We start from the raw sequence: 23,011 nt of genomic DNA, 5'->3' as shown, positions 1-23,011 counted from the left end.
TTTGTCCCCAGCACATCGCTATCAGTGTTTTACTGTGACACTTTATACAGTAGACTGTATATTGTACATGTATACAGGCTCCTGAACATCTGGGTACTCTTATGTATGTATAATAGATAAATAAGAAGGGTACACAGACATTTGGAGGGCCTGTGTATATATATTTAAAAGTTTATACAAGCATACCAAATGAAATGTTTACATTCTGTTATATTTTTCTTTTTAAGGATCTTCAAATCTTTAGTTATGTTATAGGACTACAATAACATCAGTAGTACATTACAATAACTAATAACCACCTTCCATGACTTTAGCATCTTGTTGAGTCACAAACACAGAAAATTGTAGGATATCTAAATTTAAAAGGATGCTTTTCAAACATCAAATAAAATAAAGAGTAAATACAAGGACTAAATGATTATTTCTTATAGGGAGGAATAACACATCCTCACTTTCCATCCATATCAGGTTTTTCAGGTGTGTCATTCCTCCTTAACTTTTTTGGTTTCTCAGGTGTGTCATTCCTCCTTAACTTTTTGTGCTATAACACAAATCAGGTATGTAGACAATTTTCATAACATGCTTTACTGAGTTTGTAAATTTGTTTGGTGTTATAGCGTTAAAAATATTCATTTCATGCTCATATAAAGAGCTAACAAGCTGTGTACATGGTACAGATATATTTATAAAGTGATACTGTCAGTAGTATGCATAATAAGGCATACAACAAATGGACTGGGACATCACTATTTCATAAAAGTCAGATCTTAAATTCATAGATAAATCTGTTGTCAAAATAAAATGAGATCCCATCATTTTTAAAAAAGAATAATGCAAACACTTAACTCACAACTTCATTGATAAGTAACTCACGTCTTCATTGATAAGTAACTCACATCTTCATTGATAAGTATCCCCTTGACAAAGTCATCCCTGTTGAGGTAATCAAAGTTATCCTTGTAAAGGTAGAGAACTTCTGGTGAGCAGACACTGATCTGGCTGTCCAGCAGGTCATATCTTAACTGTACATTATCATTTTCTGTCAGGACTTCCTGCAAAAAAGAGTTGTACACTTTGTAACAGTGAGTTTATTCAATTTATCCAATGTTCGGAATACAGACTGGCCTTCCCTTTAGAGAACATTCATTTATAGTAAGGCACATACTTCATCCCTGGTTCTAACAGTTCTTAATTTTTTTTTATATGTGTAAGACTCTAAAGTGCGATGGTCACGCCAAAGTGCGATGGTTTGTGCCAAAGTGTGATGGTTAAACCAAAGTCAGATGGTGCGGGCTTTAGTAATGTTTGTGACGTCACATCATTGTGACGTCATTCTTAACGTCTTGCAAAAATTAACAAGAGGTACTGTGAGCAATGCTCACTAAGAATACCCCCCACTTACCCCAATCTCCCAAAGGGCGTTGGTAATAGGTATAAACTACCTCTTTTCTGAGTGTAAAAAACAAATGGCATGACAAACCTTGGGTATTCTTGTTTGTAGGGAGAAATGGATTATCTAGGAACATAGCATTTCCATGTGATGAAAAAAGCCGTTAAAGAATTTAAATGGAAACCATATTGCTACTTCGATGTCCAGTGCGCGTGACCTTTGACCTTTTGACCCCAAAATCGATAGGGAACATCTTCATCCCATGGTTAGTCCATATGTATGATATGGTGACTGTAGGTGGAAAGGATAACGCTTTAGAGCCCGGAAACCATATTGCTACTTCAATGTCCAGTGCGCTTGACCTTTGGACCCCAAAATCAATAGGGAACATCTTCATCCCATGGGTAGTCCATATGTATGCTATGGTGACTGTAGGTGGAAAGGATAAAGCTTTAGAGCCCGGAAACCATATTGCTACTTCGATGTCCAGTGCGCTTGACCTTTGATCTTTTGAGCCCAAAATCGATAGGGAACATCTTCATCCCATGGGTAGTCCATATATATGATATGGTGACGGTAGGTGGAAAGGATAATGCTTTAGAGCTCGGAAACCATTGCGTCTACAGACGGACGGACGGACAGACAGACAGACAACCCGATTCCAGTATACCCCCCCACAACTTGTTGCGGGGGGTATAATAATACCGTTGAAATGCAACGTCAGTTTCTTTTTTTTTGTTGGTGAAACACAACAGTCTGTACCAAAACACTATGTTGATTACAAACCAACGGACTTTGTCGTGTCACTCCATCGCACTTTGGAGCATTAGTGTGTGCCGTCGGACTTTGTCGTGTCACACCATCGCACTATGACACATTGGTCTCACACCATCGCACTTTGGTGCATGAGTGTGGACCATTGCACCTTGGTGTGTCACACCATCGGGGTTTGGCGCAGACCATTGCAGTTTGGCGTGACCATCACACTTTGGAGTCCTACATATGTAAAGCACATTAAGGTCAAAATGAGGCTAATGTGTCCAAGGCCAAAGTTCCCTGTATCTGAAGCAGTGTTAACTTGTTTAGAATATGCGGGTGGGCTTGTTTTCTCACCACTGGTATCTGCAGTTTAGACTGTTCTGTGACTCTCTGGTAATGCAGGACTCTGTTAGACGACTGATCTATCGCCATGACAATATCATCTTCTTTGTTGCGTGAACGATGCCCAGGTGGAACTTTCTGGAAAATCATGGTCATCACCGAGTTTCTGTTCTTGGGAGAAGTTTTGTCTTCCCTTCGTTTTCTGTCAAAATTATATTTTTACACATACACCAAACTATGTGCTATGCATGCTATATGATGAAAACAACTTTGTATTTAAAACAAGTCATGTATATATAATGTACCTAGATGGGTAAAGCAAATACAAATGCCCGTGTTGTTGTTTTTGATGCAATGATTTTTTACACTGACTTAAGACTTGTATCTCAATGAACCTAAATACTGTGGTGGTTTTCGGTTTCTTCATATGTGTTCAATGCTAAAATATTTGAAATGAAGTCATAAAAAGTATAAAAGCATTCTTTCTATATTATGTATCCCCTTTCAGTTAGTGACACACACTGTGTTCAAAAGCAACACATAACCATTCAAAACTTACTTATGCTCATTTAAAATATCTTGAAGTCTAATGTTGGCAACAATATCCCCATACACCAGGATGAAGTCACTTCTAATGACCGACTTGTCATGGATCTCTCTTAAGGCGTCACCCATTGACACACAACTCTCCGACAGGACCGGTGTTATTGTACAACTAGAACATTCACTCCATTTTGATTGCCTGAAAAATATCCAATCAATTGTTAGTACGTGTAGATTGATGGACATACAGACTAGCATTATGCAATACACAGTTCAGAAGATCCGTACGGGCCTAAATCAGCTTGTTTCACTGAGTGAACAAGGTCTTGCAACCTGTAACTGTCCATCGCTGACTTTAAGAATAGTGATTATTTGCATGAAGGGTCTATCAACCCATATAAACTTTTCTTACACAAATACTGATAATTATAAAGGGAAAAAAATCAAGCTAAAGTCAGTGAATTTGAAGAGAAAATAACAATACTGATCTAAAACAGAGAATGATTAGATCAGACTTCAGTGTGTTTAGTACAAAGGAATACAACTATAGCAGTCAGCCAAGTTCAATTTGCCAGTGATCAAATAGCTCAGATGGAAGAGCACCCGACCAGATATTTAGGAGACTCAAACACTTCAGTCTGCTCTGTTGCATTTTATTCTTTCAAACATTGGGTGCCATAGACCAGTCCATGGAACTGACAAATGAAAATGTCTGCAAGGGATTACAGATCCTGGGTTGGGGATCTTCAAGAATGAAGACCATTACCAAGGAGAAAGTGATGGAAATGACTCCTCAGTTGGTAGAGCACCTGACTACAGATTTTGTGGAGGGAGGGGGCTTTTCTAATCCCTGTCTGATTTGTTGCATTTCCCCCTTCCAAGTACACAATATACATCTGATTCATTAGATTTACTGATTATTCTAATATTTTTCTTATTCAAATACATATAAAATAAACAAGTTTTGGTGAAAATAGATGCACTAATGCTTTCAAGTTTTAATCATGCAGTACAAACCTAATATGTGTCCTTATTTGATCAGCTAAGTAACAACAGAACACAAATATTTCCTGCACTCCAGCTGTCACCAAGAAGTCGAGTGTGTAATCCAAAAGTGGAATATTAGCCACAGGAAAAAGAGACTGAAAAAAAAACAACCCTAAAAATATTACACATGTATTGCATGACAGTGAGGACAATATAAAGATATCTACCGATATATGAAGATAAATATTCTTTTAGTAGAAATACAGCAGTATTATTTTTCTTGTATGTGTCCTGTTGGGTTGTTTTTCTATTAAAATACTCCTATCAAAGAAATATATTACCTAAGGGTAAACTCCTGAATGAAATATGATTTATGTTGCTTATTGTCTGTTTGTTATTATACCCAAACTGGGATCTATTCCTGATCCAGCCACAAGATTTTTCCTTTCTTGTTACATGTGGTACCACCCCTGGACTTGCAGGTGAAAGTCTTGTCAGGGGTAAAAGGATCTGGGTTAAATTGTGTTTTTAAAGGCTTAAACAAGTGGTTTGAGTTATGTGGACTGTGAACATTGGCCTGGATAGCTCAGTGGTTAGTGCATTCGAATAGCAATGCAGGGGTTCCAGGTTTGATACCATAGGCACTTGAAGTATGGATATTACTACCCCCTCCCTTTTTAAATATTTTTTTTTTTGGTGGCAATAATTTCTCTGAAATGTGTGAATTCCTAGTCTATCTCATCCCTCTTTCGATTCATGTAACCGTTTCACGCTTTTTGTAAGCTTTAGAGATTGGCCTTCTATCGGTATAATAAAATACACAAGGTATGAAACAAAAATTTGTAAACAAACAGGGGGTCCCCATTTCAGGGCACATTTTCCAAGTAATTGCAGTGTTACCTAAGGAATTTTGGTGAGCGGCAGGTCAGGGAGATGTCATACTACAAGTCTCTTCAACTCAAAACCCATCTCATCTCTTTTATTTGACACAATCTTGCGTGCATTGATCGGACAGGGTTTCATCTCTTCCACTGGCAGCCAAAAAGGAGGTCACAGAGTACGAATTTATAACGTGTTGTGTGATTGGTCCGCGAATAATCCCAAGACCATTCGGATAATCCCGAGACTAAGCAATGTCTTTGCGAACCAATCACACGGCGCGTACAACAAATTCATACTCTGTGACCTCCTTTTGCAGAGAAATTATTGCCACCAAAAAATATTATTAAAAGGGGGGGGGGGGGGGTAGTAGTTTGATACCTGGTCCAGCAACTGGTTAAAATTTTCATCCAGTCACATAATAAAGGGATTTGCTGAACTTATATTGGTAATAATTAAGTGTAAACATTTGCTCACAAGTATATGAATTTTTAAACCCATCTTGGCCAAAATTTAACATCATAAAACTGATAAATATGATTCATATTTTGAATGCAATATGGCGGTGGACTTGAGATTTAAATAATTGATTTATGGTATCACTATTGGCTTGTTCACTTCATTCATTTAAACCCCTTGTAATCTTTTCATGTAATCAAATAAGTATTTGTGCAGCACAGTAGAAAATATCCAAATAATTCCATGCTGTTAGAGAAGATATTAATCGGGTTCGTTATCCTCCATAAGTTGCATCAGTTTCTTCAATCTTGTGAACAAGAGGAAAAGACAAGTAAATTTAACCTTTGGTTTTTTCTTTGTGACTGGCGCAAATCTAATGTTGAAACTATCCGCAATGACAATGGCTTGAATAACATCTTCTTGTTTAAGGACCTCTCCTCGTTGTTTTCCTTTACTTTTGGAAGCCATGATTCTTTGTTGACTTCCGGTAGAGTTCATAAATTGGATAGGTAAGTTAAGATTTAGTGAAAATTCATCATTTGATTTTTAAAAGAACCATTCAAAGTTTATCTTTACAATTGTAACTGATACTCTGTTATTGATTACTGTTGTTAATTTGTACAGTCTAATTTTCATATCCTACGAATTAAATGTCATTTTTAAAGAACTAATATAGGCTGGACACCCCTACTATTCACACAGCCCGTAGAGGAGAGGGTGTGTCGATGCAAGTTGTTTCGGCCTTTTTACAGTTCGGCCCTAGGTTTGTTCGGCCTCAAGTTTTTTCGGCCTTTTGTCGTTTCGGCCTTAGATACCAAGTCGTTTCGGCCCAAGTTTCGTAAGCTACAAAATACCGACAATGTGATGTTGTTTTTGTTAATATAGATGTGTATTGAATTTATGAGACTTTAATGAAGAGGAAATTTTGTATGATGAGGAAATAATTGGAGGTAGGCCTAGTGTTAGAAAAGATTATGAAATATATGCAAAATTGTTCGAACTTTCTTTTCCATTATGTTTGACAAATTGTGATACCATGATCATTGAGAATAGTTTTTGAAATCATCAAGGCAAACTTTTAACCCCGAAATATAATGATTTCTTAACAAATTTGTGCCGTAAAATTTCAATTTAGCATTTGTGAAGACACTACAAACAATTGTGCATTTTTTGTTAGTATATCTATAAAAAATTAGCTACAAGTAATACTACACTAACTTTATTCAAAAAGGTATTTTTTCAATGAAATATATTTAGTGAAAAAATAAACAATTATGACTCATGACCAGGTATTGTATGCTGTAAACTGATATGTTGTTATTTGCGTAGTTAGTGTATGTTAGGTTCAGTTAGTAATTTACGGGTGAATACAATGATGTTGATAATAAAATCTACAGTAGAGACCACGAGTATTCCCCAACACACGGTGTAAAATGTCCGTGAACACGGTGTATGTGTATTTCGAATACACAAGAAGACTGCCTTGTCTAAAAAGTTAGTCCCTGATACCCACCGTGAGATCAGTATCTTGTTTAGAAAAAATGTACTAAACGATTAAAAAAGCAATGATTTCTTTCTTTCCCGGAGAAATAAATGGCAAAATCTTTTAATTTCTTGAATTACTTAATTATTACTTGAATTACTTTATTGGGAGAACTTAATTTTTTCCAAAAACTCTTAAACTTTACGTAATTTTATTCATTTTACCTTATAAAAAATTATAGAAAATAGTACAAAATTTTTGATGAAGTGATAGCGGTTTAAAATCAGTGAAACTGCAGGGTATGGTCATTTTTTAAGTTAACATTTTTCATCGACTTGATGCATTCAGCTACAAAGCTTTATCCCATCTTTCACCTTGATGAACAGAATTATTTATTTTTTTCTATCAGAAATTCATATTATGAATTATTTTTTACTATAAATGTAACGTGTTCAACTTTGTATACAAATAAAGAAGTCGATCAACAGAGACGCGAGTGATTGATTCCATACTGAAGTGTTGTAAAATCTTATTTAAAAGTGTAGATGAATATTAATGAGTCAACTATCATGGAAAATTGTTTAACCATATTAAACTAAACACTTGATTGTAATACACGAGGTCCGCGTGCTTCAATGCTTGAAATTCGGTCACGGCCTCCCGGGAAGCTGATTCACACTTTTACGCATGGAAATATGTTGCAAAATTGCTGTACATGTATAGTGTATGTCCAATTCTTCGGTTTTGTAAATTAGCTGTGCGTAGGATACCCAACAACATTAGCTGTAGAATTTTGTAATACTATTTCTAAGGGTTTAAAATATTTAATGATAACCGATGTGATCTCTCTCTCTCTCTCTCTCTCTCTCTCTCGCGCGCGCCGACCAAACCTATTAAGTGAGGACGTCCTCACAATGTGTAGAAGATAATACACACATATACTATTCCAAAGGCAAAAAAGTACTATGTTAGGTATAGCTATAGGGATACCTGTAAACGTTTATCTAATACTATCTCTCTCTCTCGCGCGCGCTCTCGCTCGGGATGTTTTAGATTCAGTTGTGCCTTCCTTATTTTAATGCATCTAAATTAAAAAATAATTCAATATAGAAATTAGAAAAATGTTAATGATCGATAGCGTATATGAAACCATCATCGCAAACCACGGGTTATTGTTTCATTCTATTTCACAAACGTTTGTGAAATAGAATGAAATAATAGCCCGTGGTTTGCGACGATGAGAGAGAGAGAGAGAGAGAGAGAGAGAGGGGGGAGGAGTTCCCTCCCACTATTTTTGACGACGATATTAAAGATATATTGGGTCCCCCACCTATGTTGATAGTAGCAGTGATGGAATGTGAGAACAATGTACAATATTACATTTATGCTTGAAAGTTATTAATTCAATCCATGTAGTGACCCATGCACCCACTTCACAAATCATCAGGTGGGGGATGCAGTTTAAGTTACCCTCACCCACCCATGTACACGATTTAGGGTTTTGAAGTTCGGACAAAAGCACAATTTTTTGTTGTTATTGTTTACTTTTGAATTTTGGATAAGTCAACATGCAACATGCCCCCTCTCATACTTTGAAAAAGATAAGTAATGTTAGCAGGAGGCTCTGAAAAGTTCAATCTGCAGTTTGATGATGTTTTATCATTCAATAAAAATTGTTTATCAGGACTGCTTGATTTAATTAAACAATATTTTATGTAGTTATATAATGTAAACAAGATAAAATATATAGAAAGAAGAGATTCAAAAACATATATACATATACTAATGGAAATAATCATGAAACAATAGAAGAAAAAATAGTTGGGAGTAGAAAAATAACCGAAAAAAAATTTCCACAAGCCTGTATGGATAGTACAATGATCTATGTATAACTTGTATATTCCATGCAAATTCAAAAGGTTTTTCGCTGGATAGAACAAGTGGGGGTCGCGGATATTTGATGTTTGACTTCTAACAAAATATGTGAAATATATTGGGTCGGCGCGGTAGCTACAGATATTGAAATATGATCACCCATTTTCAGTAAATGTGTGCAATTCACAAATTTATTTGCTGAAAATTTTTAAAAAGAATTCCAAAAACTGTCTCTCTGTACATTTTCATATAGCTAGTTACACGTAATTGCAGAAAGGAGAATATGATTATCAATATGTCATGCGTTTTATTTTTACACTAAGTCCATCTAATCTATATAATATTCACGTTAAAACATAAGCCCCCAAATAAATTAACACTTGAAATGAATGTTAGATTTTGAAAGGTGATATTGCGTTAGTTTCTCTGTCAATCCGTATTTCTGAAAACGAAAATATGTCGCCAGAATATTGAAAACATCAACGGAAACAAAGTCTTGGGGTATATTTCATGTTGATATAAAATGAGCATTCTAATATATAATGGAATTCGTCTGCAATTTTCGATTCGTTACACAAAACACAAAATCTTTCATTATATGGAATACCAATCCATCTACCAGTCTCTATAGGGAAGCGGTGATTTGTGGTGCGAAATTTAAGGAAAATAGTTCTGAATTTTTTTGACAATTTTTCTAAATATTTTTCTGGTCCAAAGTCTATTTTAAAAGTTCTGTATATTTTACCTTTAGATGAATTGAACATATCGCTCGACCATGGTTGAATGAATTGATCCTTAAGTCTTTGTTTGACAGTATTTGTTATCCATTTTCCATTTATGTTCTTTTGTTGATTCCATATATTTGAAAGACCACACATGTTTAAAATTCGATGAATACATTCAAACCAGGGGTTCTTAACAGTACCGTTAAGATATTGTGTATGCAAAAATTTATAAAGTACATTAACAATTTTAAAGTCACAACCTTGCAATAATGTAGCCCAGTATGAAATCATTCTGCTATACACATTAATATAGATTGGGAAACGACCTGTTTCGCCACATACCATAAATGAGGGCGTAGAGCTTTTCAGCTGAAAAATGTGTTTCAGAAATTTTAAGTGAATGCGCTCTACAACTTGTAAATTTTCATACCCCCATATTTCACATTCATAAATTAAAACTGGTAAAACTACTTTGTCAAACAGGTCAAATTGACAACTAATTGGTAAATCAAACAATCTAATTTTCCTTATAATTCCATACATAGCTTTCCAAAGTGAGGCCGAAACGACTAGGGCCGAAACGACATTAGGCCGAAACTACTAACGGCCGAAAATACTTGGGGCCGAACTGAAAAAAGGCCGAAACGACCAGAAATCGGGTGTGTGACTCTTTTAGCCGTGAAAGGTTTGTTTTTACTCTAATTCGTTGTCTGTTATATAATATATAGTGATAGCTGAATGTATAATATATTGGTCACACATTACAACGGTAATCAGTGCAGTGTCAAGCCAAAAATATATTGTCCAGAGCATTGATATTAGGTAATAATTAAATGTCCAAGGAATAGATTGGTTAACAGGTAGATCTACTTGAAATCTTGCATGGGTTTTAATGTTGAAATAGAGGACACATAAACATATGTTAGTTATTTTTGCATGTTTATGTATCAATGCCCATGCTCTATGTTATGGAATGTATGGAGTTGTCCTTCTTTTTTTTATCCTTCAATCTAAAAAGACATGTTTTAAACTGATGATATTTTAAAAAATAAAATGTTGTTTAATTATCTATACATCCTACATGTTTATATATCATGTCTGAGGGAGTACTCTATACATCCTACATGTTTATATATCATGTCTGTAGGAGTACTCTATACATCCTACATGTTTATATATCATGTATGTAGGGATATTCTATACATCCTACATGTTTATATATCATGTCTGTAGGGATATTCTATACATCATACATGTTTATATATCATGTCTATAGGAGTATTCTATACATCCTACATGTTTATATATCATGTCTATAGGAGTACTCTATACATCCTACATGTTTATATATCATGTCTGAGGGAGTACTCTATACATCCTACATGTTTATATATCATGTCTGTAGGAGTACTCTATACATCTACATGTTTATATATCATGTCTGTAGGAGTACTCTATACATCCTACATGTTTATATATCATGTCCGTAGGAGTACTCTATACATCCTACATGTTTATATATCATGTCTGTAGGAGTACTCTATTCACCCTACATGTTTATATATCATGTCTGTAGGAGTACTCTATACATCCTACATGTTTATATATCATGTCTGTAGGAGTACTCTATACATCCTACATGTTTATATATCATGTCTATAGGAGTACTCTATACATCCTACATGTTTATATATCATGTCTGTAGGAGTACTCTATACACCCTACATGTTTATATATCATGTCTGTAGGGATATCTTCTATATCCGGGGATTTTTCATGGTTCTTTTGCTACTGTTAATTAAGGGCTACGTTTCTCTTTTGACAAAGATTGAATATTTCCCCTTTTACAAATTAAAATCTCCCATATGTAGAAAACTCCTATTGTTTAAAAATTTCCTATGTAAAAAGATTGTACATGAATTTTATATGTATTCCAATATCATGTTCATTTAGTATTTACATGTGCATGAATCAATATAATGTAATAATCAGTCATATATACACATGACTGAAATGTTGGACAAATACCATGTATATTTTTTAAAAATCATGTTGATTTTATGTATGCAAGCCCTGGATGTCTTGTCAGTTGATTTACATACAGGTATATATAATCAGGGAGTTATGAATGTTCTTTTAGCTACTGGTAAAGGGTACCTTTCCCGTTTTGACAAAGAATGAATATTTTCCCTTTTACAGGTAAAACATTTCCCTTCAACTGTAGAAAACCCATAAATTGGTGGATTTCCATATTTAATCATTGCATAGAAATAATCACAAAAGTGTCTATATTTACATAGTTTACTATCATTTTCTATTATCATCAGAATCCAATGATATAGATTATAATCATTGCCCCCTCCCCCTCCCCATTCCTGAAAGTTCACGCTTAGCTAGCTGCATCCTCAAAAATTCCCCTAAGATATGAAATAAGTACACTATTAATCATGATATTTAATGGTAAAACCCTGGTCATGCAGTCAGATCAGCTCATGCACATGCTTTTGGATTAGTAATGTATTTCCACTTTTGGGTGAGGTTAAATTTGTTACCACATTTGTACTGCATGCTCTTTAGGTCACCTATTTGTACTCAAGTGACCTTTATAATCTTGTTTTGTTACATATATTTCAACATTTTTCTAATTCTTCTTGGATACTCAGATACTACTGGGTGAATTTTTTGCCAACATTAGCTGTTTCTATTATTGAGGTAAGGGGATAAAGAATTGTGAATATCATGGCCCCTGCCCCCTGGGGACTAAGAGACAGGACAGGCTCATATAATGAAAATATGTAATTTCTTTAAAAATGTTCTTGATTCCTGGACATAAAGATTGTGGAATTCTTGGTCCATTGGGTTAGAGATTATGGAAGCAGTGTGGGGATTAAAGGCTGATACAGTGAAAATGCATTATTCCTTTTAATCATCTTGACTCTTTTAAAATTCAGACAATTAAATGTGACATGTAACTGTCAAAGAAATAATAATAAGGAGAGAAGAGCCCTGGGTCAGGGAATTTTACAGTAGGGTTGGGATCTGTTGCTCATATAGTGAATATTTAAAGTAAGTTTTAAAATTCCTCTTCTAAAGTCCTTGACATCAAATAACTAAAATGCACCTAGCACAGAGACTTCATTGTAACTATATAGTTGTAATGGGTTTGAGGCATCGCCATATTCAGTTTTTAGAAGTAATCAATACATGCATAATTTATTATTTGATTGCTCTTAGTGTATTAAAAATTAAACTTGTTCTGTGTACAAAGAAAGTATGTTGTATTTGTTTTTTACAAGGCCTTGAGACAGACATGTGAATGAACTCACAAAGGATAACATACATTATCATGATTACTCATTTGTTGAATGCAGGGTTCAGTGACAACCGGTTTTGTCAAATTTGATTGAAGGCCAATGGAAATGTCTCAGGAGTCTGCAAAACATACATCATCACATGCCAATTATTATACACACTGCACTGCTGTAGTGCAGAGAGCACTCAGAAAGTTAGCATGTAGACATGCTGAAGTTGATTCTTTCCAAAAAAATTGCAGTTATATATTACTTAGAAAGCTGCATTCAGTGAATGCCTCAGTATAGAGCCTCATGCATTCTATTTCACTGGGACATGCCTCAGTATAGAGCCTCATGCATTCTATTTCACTGGGACATGCCTCAGTATAGAGCCTCATGCATTCTATTTCACTGGGACATGCCTCAGTATAGAGCCTCATGCATTCTATTTCACTGGGACATGCTCATGTTTTCCAGAGTTTACCTTGTGACATCAAAGATGTAACTACCACTGGGATGATTCAATGTGAACTTTTCTAACATAAACTGAACAATTTTTTGATAAGGTTTATAATAAAGATTGCTGTGTTTCTGCTCCCCCAACCTTAGAAATTTTTAAAATGTTGTTCAAGAGATTATTGAAAAAGAAGTTTTGGAGGTGACAATTGTAATTATTTTGTAGACAATTTATTTCAAAGCATATTTAAAAGTTATATTAATAGTAAAAAAAAATTAGCCGTTCATGTTCAATATGGTAATATGTATATTACATTTTCAATGTTTTTGCCTTTGAGATCTCTGCAAATTTTATGATAGCCATTTCCTCATGAACGTGCTGCAGTTTGAAATAATGCATGCATGAATATAGATAGATAGATATAGTACATTTATTTTAACGGCTGGCCGGGCTGGGAATTCCAACAGAAAGGAAAGTAAAATGTAAATATAAGAAATAAACTTCATTTGAGGGAAGTAAAATGTGAATATAAGAAATAATCTTCATTTGAGGGAAGTAAAATGTGAATATAAGAAATAAACTTCATTTGAGGGAAGTAAAATGTGAATATAAGAAATAATCTTCATTTGAGGGTCACAAACACTTGCCACTGGTCAGCATACTTTTCCTGAAGCACTAACACACTTAATGAAGAATGCCGGCATGAAGTGTCACAGTTAATACCCCTATGTAATTCATTTCTTAGATACATGTAACATAAATGGACATTGTGATAAAAATGTTCATGTGTGAAATAAAATTATATTTTGCCAACCTATCCTAATTTTAACTTGGATGGAAGTGGAAATACAACAATTTATTTTGTTTGGCCTTAGTTAAATCTCTATATATGTAGTTGATTCGATATTGATTGAATATTGTTTCACGTCCCTCTCAAGAATATTTCGCCCATATGGAGACATCACCATGCACTGCCAGTGAAGGGCTGCAAAATTTAGGCCTATGCTCGGTGCTTGTGGCCATGCATTGAGCAGGGAGGGATCTTTATTGTGCCACACCTGCTGTGACACGGGGCCTCGGTTTTTGTGGTCTCATCTGAAGGACTGCCCCATTTAGTCGCCTCTTATGACAAGCAAGGGGGTACTGAGGACCTATTCTAACCCGGATCCCCACGGGATTGTGTTATGAGTTAAAGAATCATAACTGTCTTGAAATAAGTGATATTTGGGAAAGAGTATAATCATAATGAGGGCATAGCAAGCTTCATCCTTTATCACATTTTCTTAGCCTTGTCTACGTGTAGCTTACACACAGATCTGTAGCTCTCTGGGAAAGTATTGGGACTCCTGAAGCAAGCCTTGTCTGAACATCATTATATTTTAAGAATGTAATCCATTTGCAGTAACAGTTAATGTTTAATGATTAAAAATGAACCTCCAGTCCTTTGATGTGTCTGCCTAAGGTATAGATTTCTTCAAATTGCTTGTAAGCTTTTCCTTCCTTTTCATTTTGTCAATTATTTAGAAGAAAGATGAAAACTTACACAAATTGTAAACTAATTTTATGCATGAAAAGGGGAAAATTGATTTTTGCAGATTGTATCCACATCTGGTATTTCAATCTAGATGTGTTGCCATTTAATATATGTGATTAAGCTGTTATCGCAATTCCATTGGCGGTAATGATGGCTTCACAAGCTTTATAGCCCATTTCAGTCATATATATACATGGAGAACATATGTTGTATAAGGATATGAAGTGTTCATGCTTATAAGTACGCTGGATGGATCTTTTCTTATGTTTGTAAGATGAAGAATTTTCAGTTTCAGTAAGTCAATATTATCATTTAGTTGATACATTTTGTGTTTTCAAATTCATTTTCTCAGTTTTTGAATTTTAATGTCTCATAAGATGCTGTTAAATAAGAGTCAGAATTTTAGATTTCTTCACTATTTACTGTTACTTAGGAATATTTCTTCATTTAACCTATTAAGAATGAAAATCAAAAATTTTTTAATTCAAAGGTACATCATTTAGCATTCATCATTGTAGGTTAACTTGCAATGCTGCATGAGAATTAATGGTCAAATTAGTCATGCTGTGGTAATTTTTAGAATATGTTGTTTTAAAATGTTAATTTTATTTAAAAAATAGTTTTAGCGTAAAAATAATACAAATGATTCCTTTATAGTACGAATAAGGCCCTGTATATGGACTAGGAATTTCAAAATACAATTAGTCATTCATGCAACTAATTTTAAATTGCGACAGGTATTATTTTTTTTACCCATTCCAATGACCTGGTACTAAATTTATTACTGAGTGGTACATTTATATAAAGTTTTGTGAATTTCACTTCAATTCTATTTTATTTATTTTCAGGTCATTTGCAAACATGACCCTGTCCAAGATCTGCTGTATTGGGGCGGGGTATGTTGGCGGGCCGACTTGTACCATCATTGCAGACAAGTGTCATGATGTCACAGTGACCGTGACTGACCTTAGTCAGGAGCGCATTAATCAGTGGAACTCAAACAATCTCCCTATCTATGAGGTGACCAATTCAACTTATATGTATTAACTAATTGATTTATAAACTTTAGAACAAATAAATAATTGATTAATGTGTCTAGACCATGGAACTATGAAAAGAAACTACGTAAGATGTATATAAACTGATTTCGTTTTTATGTTACTGGTATATGTTTGTCAGACTGTTACATGCAGCTGGTATATAAGATATCTACATATATCTTTATTGTAGGAAGGAATTTCTAGATGTCTTCCCATCCGTCTGTCATTTAGCTTTGTCATGCCCTGTTCTCCATCTTCCTCACTGTGAGGCCTAAGACTATTAAACTTGGTCCTTTGATGCATCTGGGTCAGAGTTTCACGAACCAAAATATGTCACTGTGACCTCCTTCTGGAATTTTAGGGCTATATACATACTCAAATCATGTCCAGATAATCTATTTCACACTGCAAACTGGGTCAGTTATGTTCTTATTTGTTTCACTCAGATGAACCTATTAGTGATTTATGAAATAATTAATCACATGCATGTATGCAGGTATAGAAGTGCACTTTGAAAAGTGCAGTTTATTGATGCACACATGCATATTATGATGTACTGAACAGAATAAATCTGATCTTTTTATCTACAATGACAACAAAACATATCAAGTTGTAGTTTAATTATACAAAATTCATCTGGCATGGGTGGATGGGTATATGTCTTACTGCACTGAATGAGAACCTTCAAATGCAGGAAAATCTTGCCCATGCTGAAGTGTGCGGGTATATTTACATACCTGTCGACAGGTATTAATATATAAATAGATTTCATCTGGCATTACTATGTCTGGTGTAAATAAACACACAAGTAAACATGTGTTCGATGAAAACAGCTGAGGCTGTTCATTTTTATTAAATATAATAAATACATTTAATACATCTTTGGGAGCAGACGTATCAGAATCGAATTTAATTCGTTGTGGCCTCTTTCTGGAATCTTATGGTTATATATATGCTTAAATCGTGTCTGGATCACATCTGTGAGGCCAAGGACCATCAAACTTGATTAATTGATGCATCTATGGGAGGAGGTGTGTCGTGAACCAAAAGTTAGTCACCTTGTCCTTAATTTTGAATTGCAGTTGACAGTGTCACAACATGTAATTTCAAGCATGCAAACGTAGATATGCATCACATACATTGTACATGTAGTTGCCTATGGAGGCATCGCGTATACCCAAGCTGTACACTTTATTCGATCTGCATATTATATGTATAGATCCATGAATAAATTATGTTTGCTATATGGATAAGTATTACTACAGCTGTGCTGGTCTCACTGAATTTGAAAATACATATAATTAGTAAACAAAAATTAACTGCATTTGTATTTAATTAAGCCCCCCCCTCCCCAAACAAAATTTTTGGCTGCCATGCATTTTTTGTGTTATCCATTCATAATTATTATATGTGTGCCATTTTCCCTACAGTATGCAAGGGAATGCTAAGAAATTGTATGTGACATAGATTACCATCTTACATATATGTAGGTATGGTGAACATGGTCATTGCAGTGCCATCTGGATACCTGAGTCACACAATGAGTTTTCATGTTGGTTTTTTTTTTTTTTTTTTTTTTTACTTCAGCCTGGTTTGGATGAAATTGTATGCAGAAGACGAGGAAAGAATTTATTCTTCTCTACAGATGTCAAGAAAGCCATTATAGAAGCAGAACTTATCTTTATATGTGTGAACACGCCCACAAAGAACTATGGACTGGGTAAGGTAGGTATAATCTATTGATTACAAAAGAGACTGGATTGGCCATGATATACATGTACAGACCCTGAAACGTGCTACTACACCTTAAAAACGAACCGAACCGTTCCGTGCAAGAAACGAACCGTACCGTTCAAGAAACGTACCGTACCGTGCAAAAAACGAACCGTACCGTTCAAGAAACGTACCGTCCCGTTCAAGAAACAAACCGTATCGTTCAAAAAGCGTACCGTACCGTGCAGAAAGCGTGCAGGATAATATTATGCAAACCCCACCCCCAAAAGCCCGAAAGCGTACCGTACCGTGCAGAAAGCGTGCAATTTATGTCACGTGACCCACTTTTTCAGCCACAGTATATTATTTTCACAATGGCGCCCGATGGGAAAGGAGGTCGTAGACTATCGCTGGCTATTCGAAGCATTATCCTCAAACATCACGAAGCTGGGTTATCAACTGTGAAAATCACCGAGATGCTTAAAACAAAGTACGATTTCAAAACTACGCGGCAAAGTGTTAGAAGATTTCTAATTCGCTATGATATATTTATTATATACACTAATAAACAATTTTTAATTACATCGACAGAGAAATAAATAGATACATACATGTGTAAAAGAATGTAAACAAGTTAAATTGATGCAAAGCATCAAATCGGCCGCAAAAAATTATTCATTTCAGCATTTTCAAGTATTTCAACAATATATAGAAAAGGTATATGAAACATTTTTATTGCAAACTATACACTTGCCTTACTTTTCTGTTAATTTTTTTTAATTCAATTTTCAGTGATCAAAAATAAAGTCAAGGAAATGAAAATCGGACTTCGCGTGATAAAGGATAGGAATATATATGTATTTTCATCATTTTATTTGATTCAAAGACAAATGCAACAGATATCTAACATTATTAATTATGAATGACTGAATGCTGACAAAAAAGGACGTACAAACTTCACGTGCAGATATCCTGGATCTTTCATAATGCCGATGATAAATCACAATAAATGTGAAGTGCAGAAAATAATCATTGTGTCATTTGCGACTTTAGTGTATTCAAAACAAAATTCACTTCTTCTTCAAAACTTTTCCAATTTAGGCACTGTAATTTATATCCGGAAACTTAATACGCTTTGTTTTTACACTTACGCACGCCCATGTCGGGGAGCAGTTCATGTAACAACTTTTTATAAAATCGTAAATTAATAAATGTCTGATGAGAAATGAAAAACAAATTGAAACGTAATAACAACCATTAAGACTTAGACTTAAGCAAATTCTAAAAACATTTATTCATAACTTTTATGTACGTTATCAATATGGAATTATTCCATCGAAGCAATCAAAAATAACGTCTCATTTCCCCATGTGCACATTCTAACACAACCACAAATCCTGCAGCCGATAATCAAAGAGCCGAATTAGACAGATCGAGTGAAAACAAACTATCGAAACGTACAATTTATATGAAGTCAAAGCGTTCAGGCCACGCCCACCTCATTAATAAAACGTGCAAACCGTTCACAAAGCGTGCAGCTATTTTTAGCAAACCGTACCGTGCAAGAAGCGAACCGTACCGTGCAAGAAACAAACCGTACCGTGCAAGAAACGAACCGTACTGTTCAAGAAACGAACCGTACCGTTCAGAAAACGAACCGTACCGTTCATAAAGCGTACCGAACCGTACCGTGCAACTGGTGTAGTAGCATGTTTCAGGGTCTGTACAAGATCATTTATTCACTCAGAATTCACTCTCTTCATATTACTGACACACAATACATGGTTTATAGCTCACCCATTTGTCTTTCTCTCTGTTGTGTCATTATTTTGTTGTTCTGTTAATTGTGAGAAAAGTTGTCACTTTGATTTTCATCTTCTCCAGAGCCATTTGACCAATTTCAACCCAAACTGACACAAAGTATTTTTGGGTAAAGGGGATTCAAGTTTGTCCTAATGAAGAATTAGGCGTCATACCAACAGAATAAATCAATGTCACATTAAAATCATCTCCAGAACCTCGAACCTAATAAAGCCGGAACTTACATGAAAGATTCCTTACATAATGAAGATTCAAGTATATTCAAACATTGAGCCCCAAGACTGGGTTTAGCCCACAATAGAGGGGGGGGGTGTGTTATCTTGTTTAGGAAAAGTTTCGAAAATGAGTCACTAGGATACAATATTTCAAGTCAATGTGCAACTATATATTCAAGTTTGTACACACCATGACCCCCCTTCCCCCTTCTGGGCAGGGTTTTGGCAATAATGGATTGCAAAGTGTACATTACATGTTGGAGAAGTAATTGTTCACATTGAGCTATATGGCCTATGGACCTCGTTTGATATTTTTAGTCAACATGCATTTCTTATTTTAATTTAAAATCTAAGCAACGTAATCTCAAGACAGAAAATCCATTCTTTTTATCATTAAAACAAATTCAGTTCTGTACCACACTGTATTTCATTTCATTAATGACCTGAATTGTTTAAAGGGCAGAGCTGCAGATCTGAAATATGTTGAATCTGCTGCCAGAATGATTGCAGAGGTTGCAAATCAATCCAAGATTGTTGTGGAGAAGAGCACAGTGCCTGTAAAGGCAGCAGAGAGCATATCAAACATACTAAAGGCCAACCATAGGACAGGAGTGCAATATCAGGTAATGAATATCTTACATAATGGTCAACCATAGGACGGGAGTGCAGTATCAGGTAACGGATATCTTATGTACTGAAAGTCAACACTAGGTCGTGTATGCAATATGAGGTATTCTACCATGGTTATTGCAAAGAACAAAAGAATGCTGTGGTCATTATTCCACGTTATACCTTCATATGTAATAACTGATTATTTGAAAATTGATACATATCTTGCTTGCACTTTGTGTTTTGCTAATACAATAGTAAAGTTGATAACTGAGAATTCAAATTTATAATCATAAAAATCAATCAATATTAAAACAAATTTATAAATGACTGAAGAATATTTGTCATTCAGTATAAATCAATTGTATGCATTCCGAGGTCAATACACAGGTAAAGAGACAGGGCAATGCACAGAAAAGCTAACCCTCTTTCACATACATGTGTACAGTTTTCTTGGACTGTGTATTCAAAACAGTTGATATTATAGGATTAAATATTCTTTTTGAAGAATTTATCGATGTGTAAACTCTGGACATTTTACTAACAAACTGAATAAAAGTGCGAAGCACTTTTAAGTTAAGTTTGTGAGTAAAATGTCCAGAGTTTACACATCGATAAATTCTTCAAAAAGAATGTTTGATTCTTATAATTCCAATTCGTTCCCTCAACTTCCCCGTATTATCAATTTCAATAATTTGAAGTTTCCCCGCACTGTGTTTTCAGGCACATATGTATGCATAGCGTTTTTGGATTTATTGATGTGTAAATTCTCGTTTAGATTTATTTTTGTCCAATCAAAACAATTGTAATAGATAACATTGGAATTATAATCCATCAACATTAACATAAATACTTGATATATTTTTCAAATAAATAGATATAGTATACCCTGCCATTTCACCTTTTCGTCAGCAGAAACCATGTAGGTCTAGTCCGTTTCAGAAACTGCCAATATGTCATGGTGACCTAATTCGTAGCTATATAGGCAAACGATCGGCTGTATATGTCTGAGCCGTAGTATAAAGTTCTTGTTTTCGTGGATGATTCAAGATAATCTCCTCAGTCTTGAAATGTTGTTTGAAATATAAAAGCCTCTCCTAATGCCTCGGCTTTTATATTTCAAAACAACATTTCTATACTTCAGAGATTATCCTGCAACATACATGAAAACGCAATCTTTATTTATAAACATATCTAACATACTGAAGGTCAACCATAGGTTGGGTGTGCAATGTGCTAAAACACTTCATGAAATATGTTGGTGTGAAGCATCGCAGTTCATACCCTCATGTATTTTCAAAAATGAAATTTATTTCTTAAATGTCAAGCAGTATTTTGTACATCTATGAGAAGGAGTGTTGCAATCTTATTAGCTGCAGAAGTGTAGCTCTTTGGGGAACAAGAATAATTCTGCAGCCTCTTTGTTATGAATTGATATTTGTTTTATGAGGTTTTACTTTTGAGCAGATGAGAATTAAACATACTTCTAATTAATAGCTGTTCTATTGCTATGATTTTTCCCCACCAGGTCTTATCCAACCCAGAATTCCTTGCAGAGGGTACAGCAGTCAGTGACCTTTTACAGCCAGACCGCGTTCTGATTGGTGGAGATCAGACAACGGAAGGAAGGGAAGCTGTCGAGTCTCTGTGTTGGATTTATCAACACTGGGTGCCAAAAGAAAAAATCATCACTATGAACACCTGGTCATCTGAACTGTCAAAACTGGTAAGGTTGCTGAATGAACAGCATCTGTCATATAAGGATGCATGTATACTCTCTAGATAAGCAGGACAATAACACCTTGATTTTTTTCAGGAATTAAATTTTGGCTATAAGGAATTGATATTTGTTCCCCCTTGATATCAATTTTACAAATATATAATTTCTTTATTTACAGCTAAGACAAATTCACATGTTCTGACATCAATGAAGAACCCAGTATATTGTCTGACACATATTTATGTCTTATGATATAGGATATGTGTAAATGAAAATAAATTCCATTTTCTTAGCTTTCTTAACAATACAGAATAATTAATTATACATTTTTAGGGCACATGGGTAAACTCAGGTGACTTATTGCAATTGGTCAGCATACGTCATCATGCATGAACAATTCATCATTTTTAACTTTTTCTTAATAATAAATGCCATTTCAATTCTTTTCAAATTTGGTATGAGGCATCTTTGGGACAAGGGGGACATAAATTGTAAATTTCAGGACTCCTGCTCTCTTGGGGCTATATGGGCAGGGCAAAAACAGCAAAAATTATTTATCAATTTCAAAAATCTTTTTCTCTACAACCACACATCTGTAAGAAACACTAAATGCATAGTGATGTAGGGCAAAAAGGTTCTACCAAAATTGTAAATTTCACGATCCCCGTGGTAGAGGTTTTAACTCCAGGGTAATGCCAAACTTGGTATATATAGTGTTTATTTGTAAAACATTTGAATAACATCTTCTTTAGTGCTATTGATACTAAATTGAAACTAAATTGATATTTAGAATTAGTAGGTAGTCCTTTATGTCCGTTACAAAATTTGTAAGAATTCAAGATCCCAGGGGTGGGGGTTATGGTATCAGGGTGGGATCAAAGTGGTCAGTGATTGAATGTGTTAACAATTGAACATTTTCAACTTCCTCTTGATAACTGCCATTCTAATTCTTTTCAAATTTGGTATGAAGCATCTTTGGGATAAGGGAGACATAAAATGTAAATTTCAGGACTCCTGCACCCTCGTGGTCTTAGGGGTTGGCAAAATCTTCCAAAAAATTTACCAATTTTCATCAATCTTTTTCTCTACAACAGCACATCTTTAAGAAAAATTAATTAAATGCATAGTTGTGTATAGTAGCCCTTTATCCCTTTCAATGGGAGATGA

General features: G+C 34.8%; 2 protein-coding genes across 9 annotated transcripts in view; one reads left to right on the top strand and one right to left on the bottom strand.

The window, feature by feature from the left end:
- The window catches only part of LOC125667033 (translation initiation factor eIF-2B subunit epsilon-like), a 29,564-nt gene extending 23,702 nt beyond the window's left edge, over positions 1–5,862 (bottom strand). The window contains exons 1-5 of the mRNA XM_056154103.1: positions 5,702–5,862; positions 4,052–4,176; positions 3,051–3,233; positions 2,504–2,693; positions 897–1,052 (exon numbers count right to left, since the gene is read on the bottom strand). Coding sequence (XP_056010078.1) covers positions 897–1,052; positions 2,504–2,693; positions 3,051–3,233; positions 4,052–4,176; positions 5,702–5,857 — 810 coding nt within the window. The 5' untranslated portion in view covers positions 5,858–5,862. The remainder of the gene's footprint in view (positions 1–896; positions 1,053–2,503; positions 2,694–3,050; positions 3,234–4,051; positions 4,177–5,701) is intronic.
- The window catches only part of LOC125667034 (UDP-glucose 6-dehydrogenase-like), a 32,008-nt gene continuing 14,753 nt past the window's right edge, over positions 5,757–23,011 (top strand). For 2 of the 8 annotated variants that reach the window (XM_056154107.1, XM_048900340.2), the window contains exons 1-5: positions 10,105–10,264; positions 15,575–15,746; positions 17,354–17,491; positions 19,974–20,138; positions 21,653–21,850. In XM_056154107.1, coding sequence (XP_056010082.1) covers positions 15,588–15,746; positions 17,354–17,491; positions 19,974–20,138; positions 21,653–21,850 — 660 coding nt within the window. In that variant the 5' untranslated portion in view covers positions 10,105–10,264; positions 15,575–15,587. Of the gene's footprint in view, positions 5,869–6,106; positions 10,265–11,565; positions 11,642–15,574; positions 15,747–17,353; positions 17,492–19,973; positions 20,139–21,652; positions 21,851–23,011 lie in introns of those variants that run through there. The other 6 variants (XM_056154106.1, XM_056154104.1, XM_048900343.2 and 3 more) reach the window with 5 other exon arrangements.

Source organism: Ostrea edulis, chromosome 2, assembly GCF_947568905.1.
Source record: "Ostrea edulis chromosome 2, xbOstEdul1.1, whole genome shotgun sequence".
NCBI lineage: Eukaryota > Metazoa > Mollusca > Bivalvia > Ostreida > Ostreidae > Ostrea > Ostrea edulis.
Note: the sequence above shows the minus strand (reverse complement) of the source record. Positions and strands in the feature narration are given on the sequence as shown.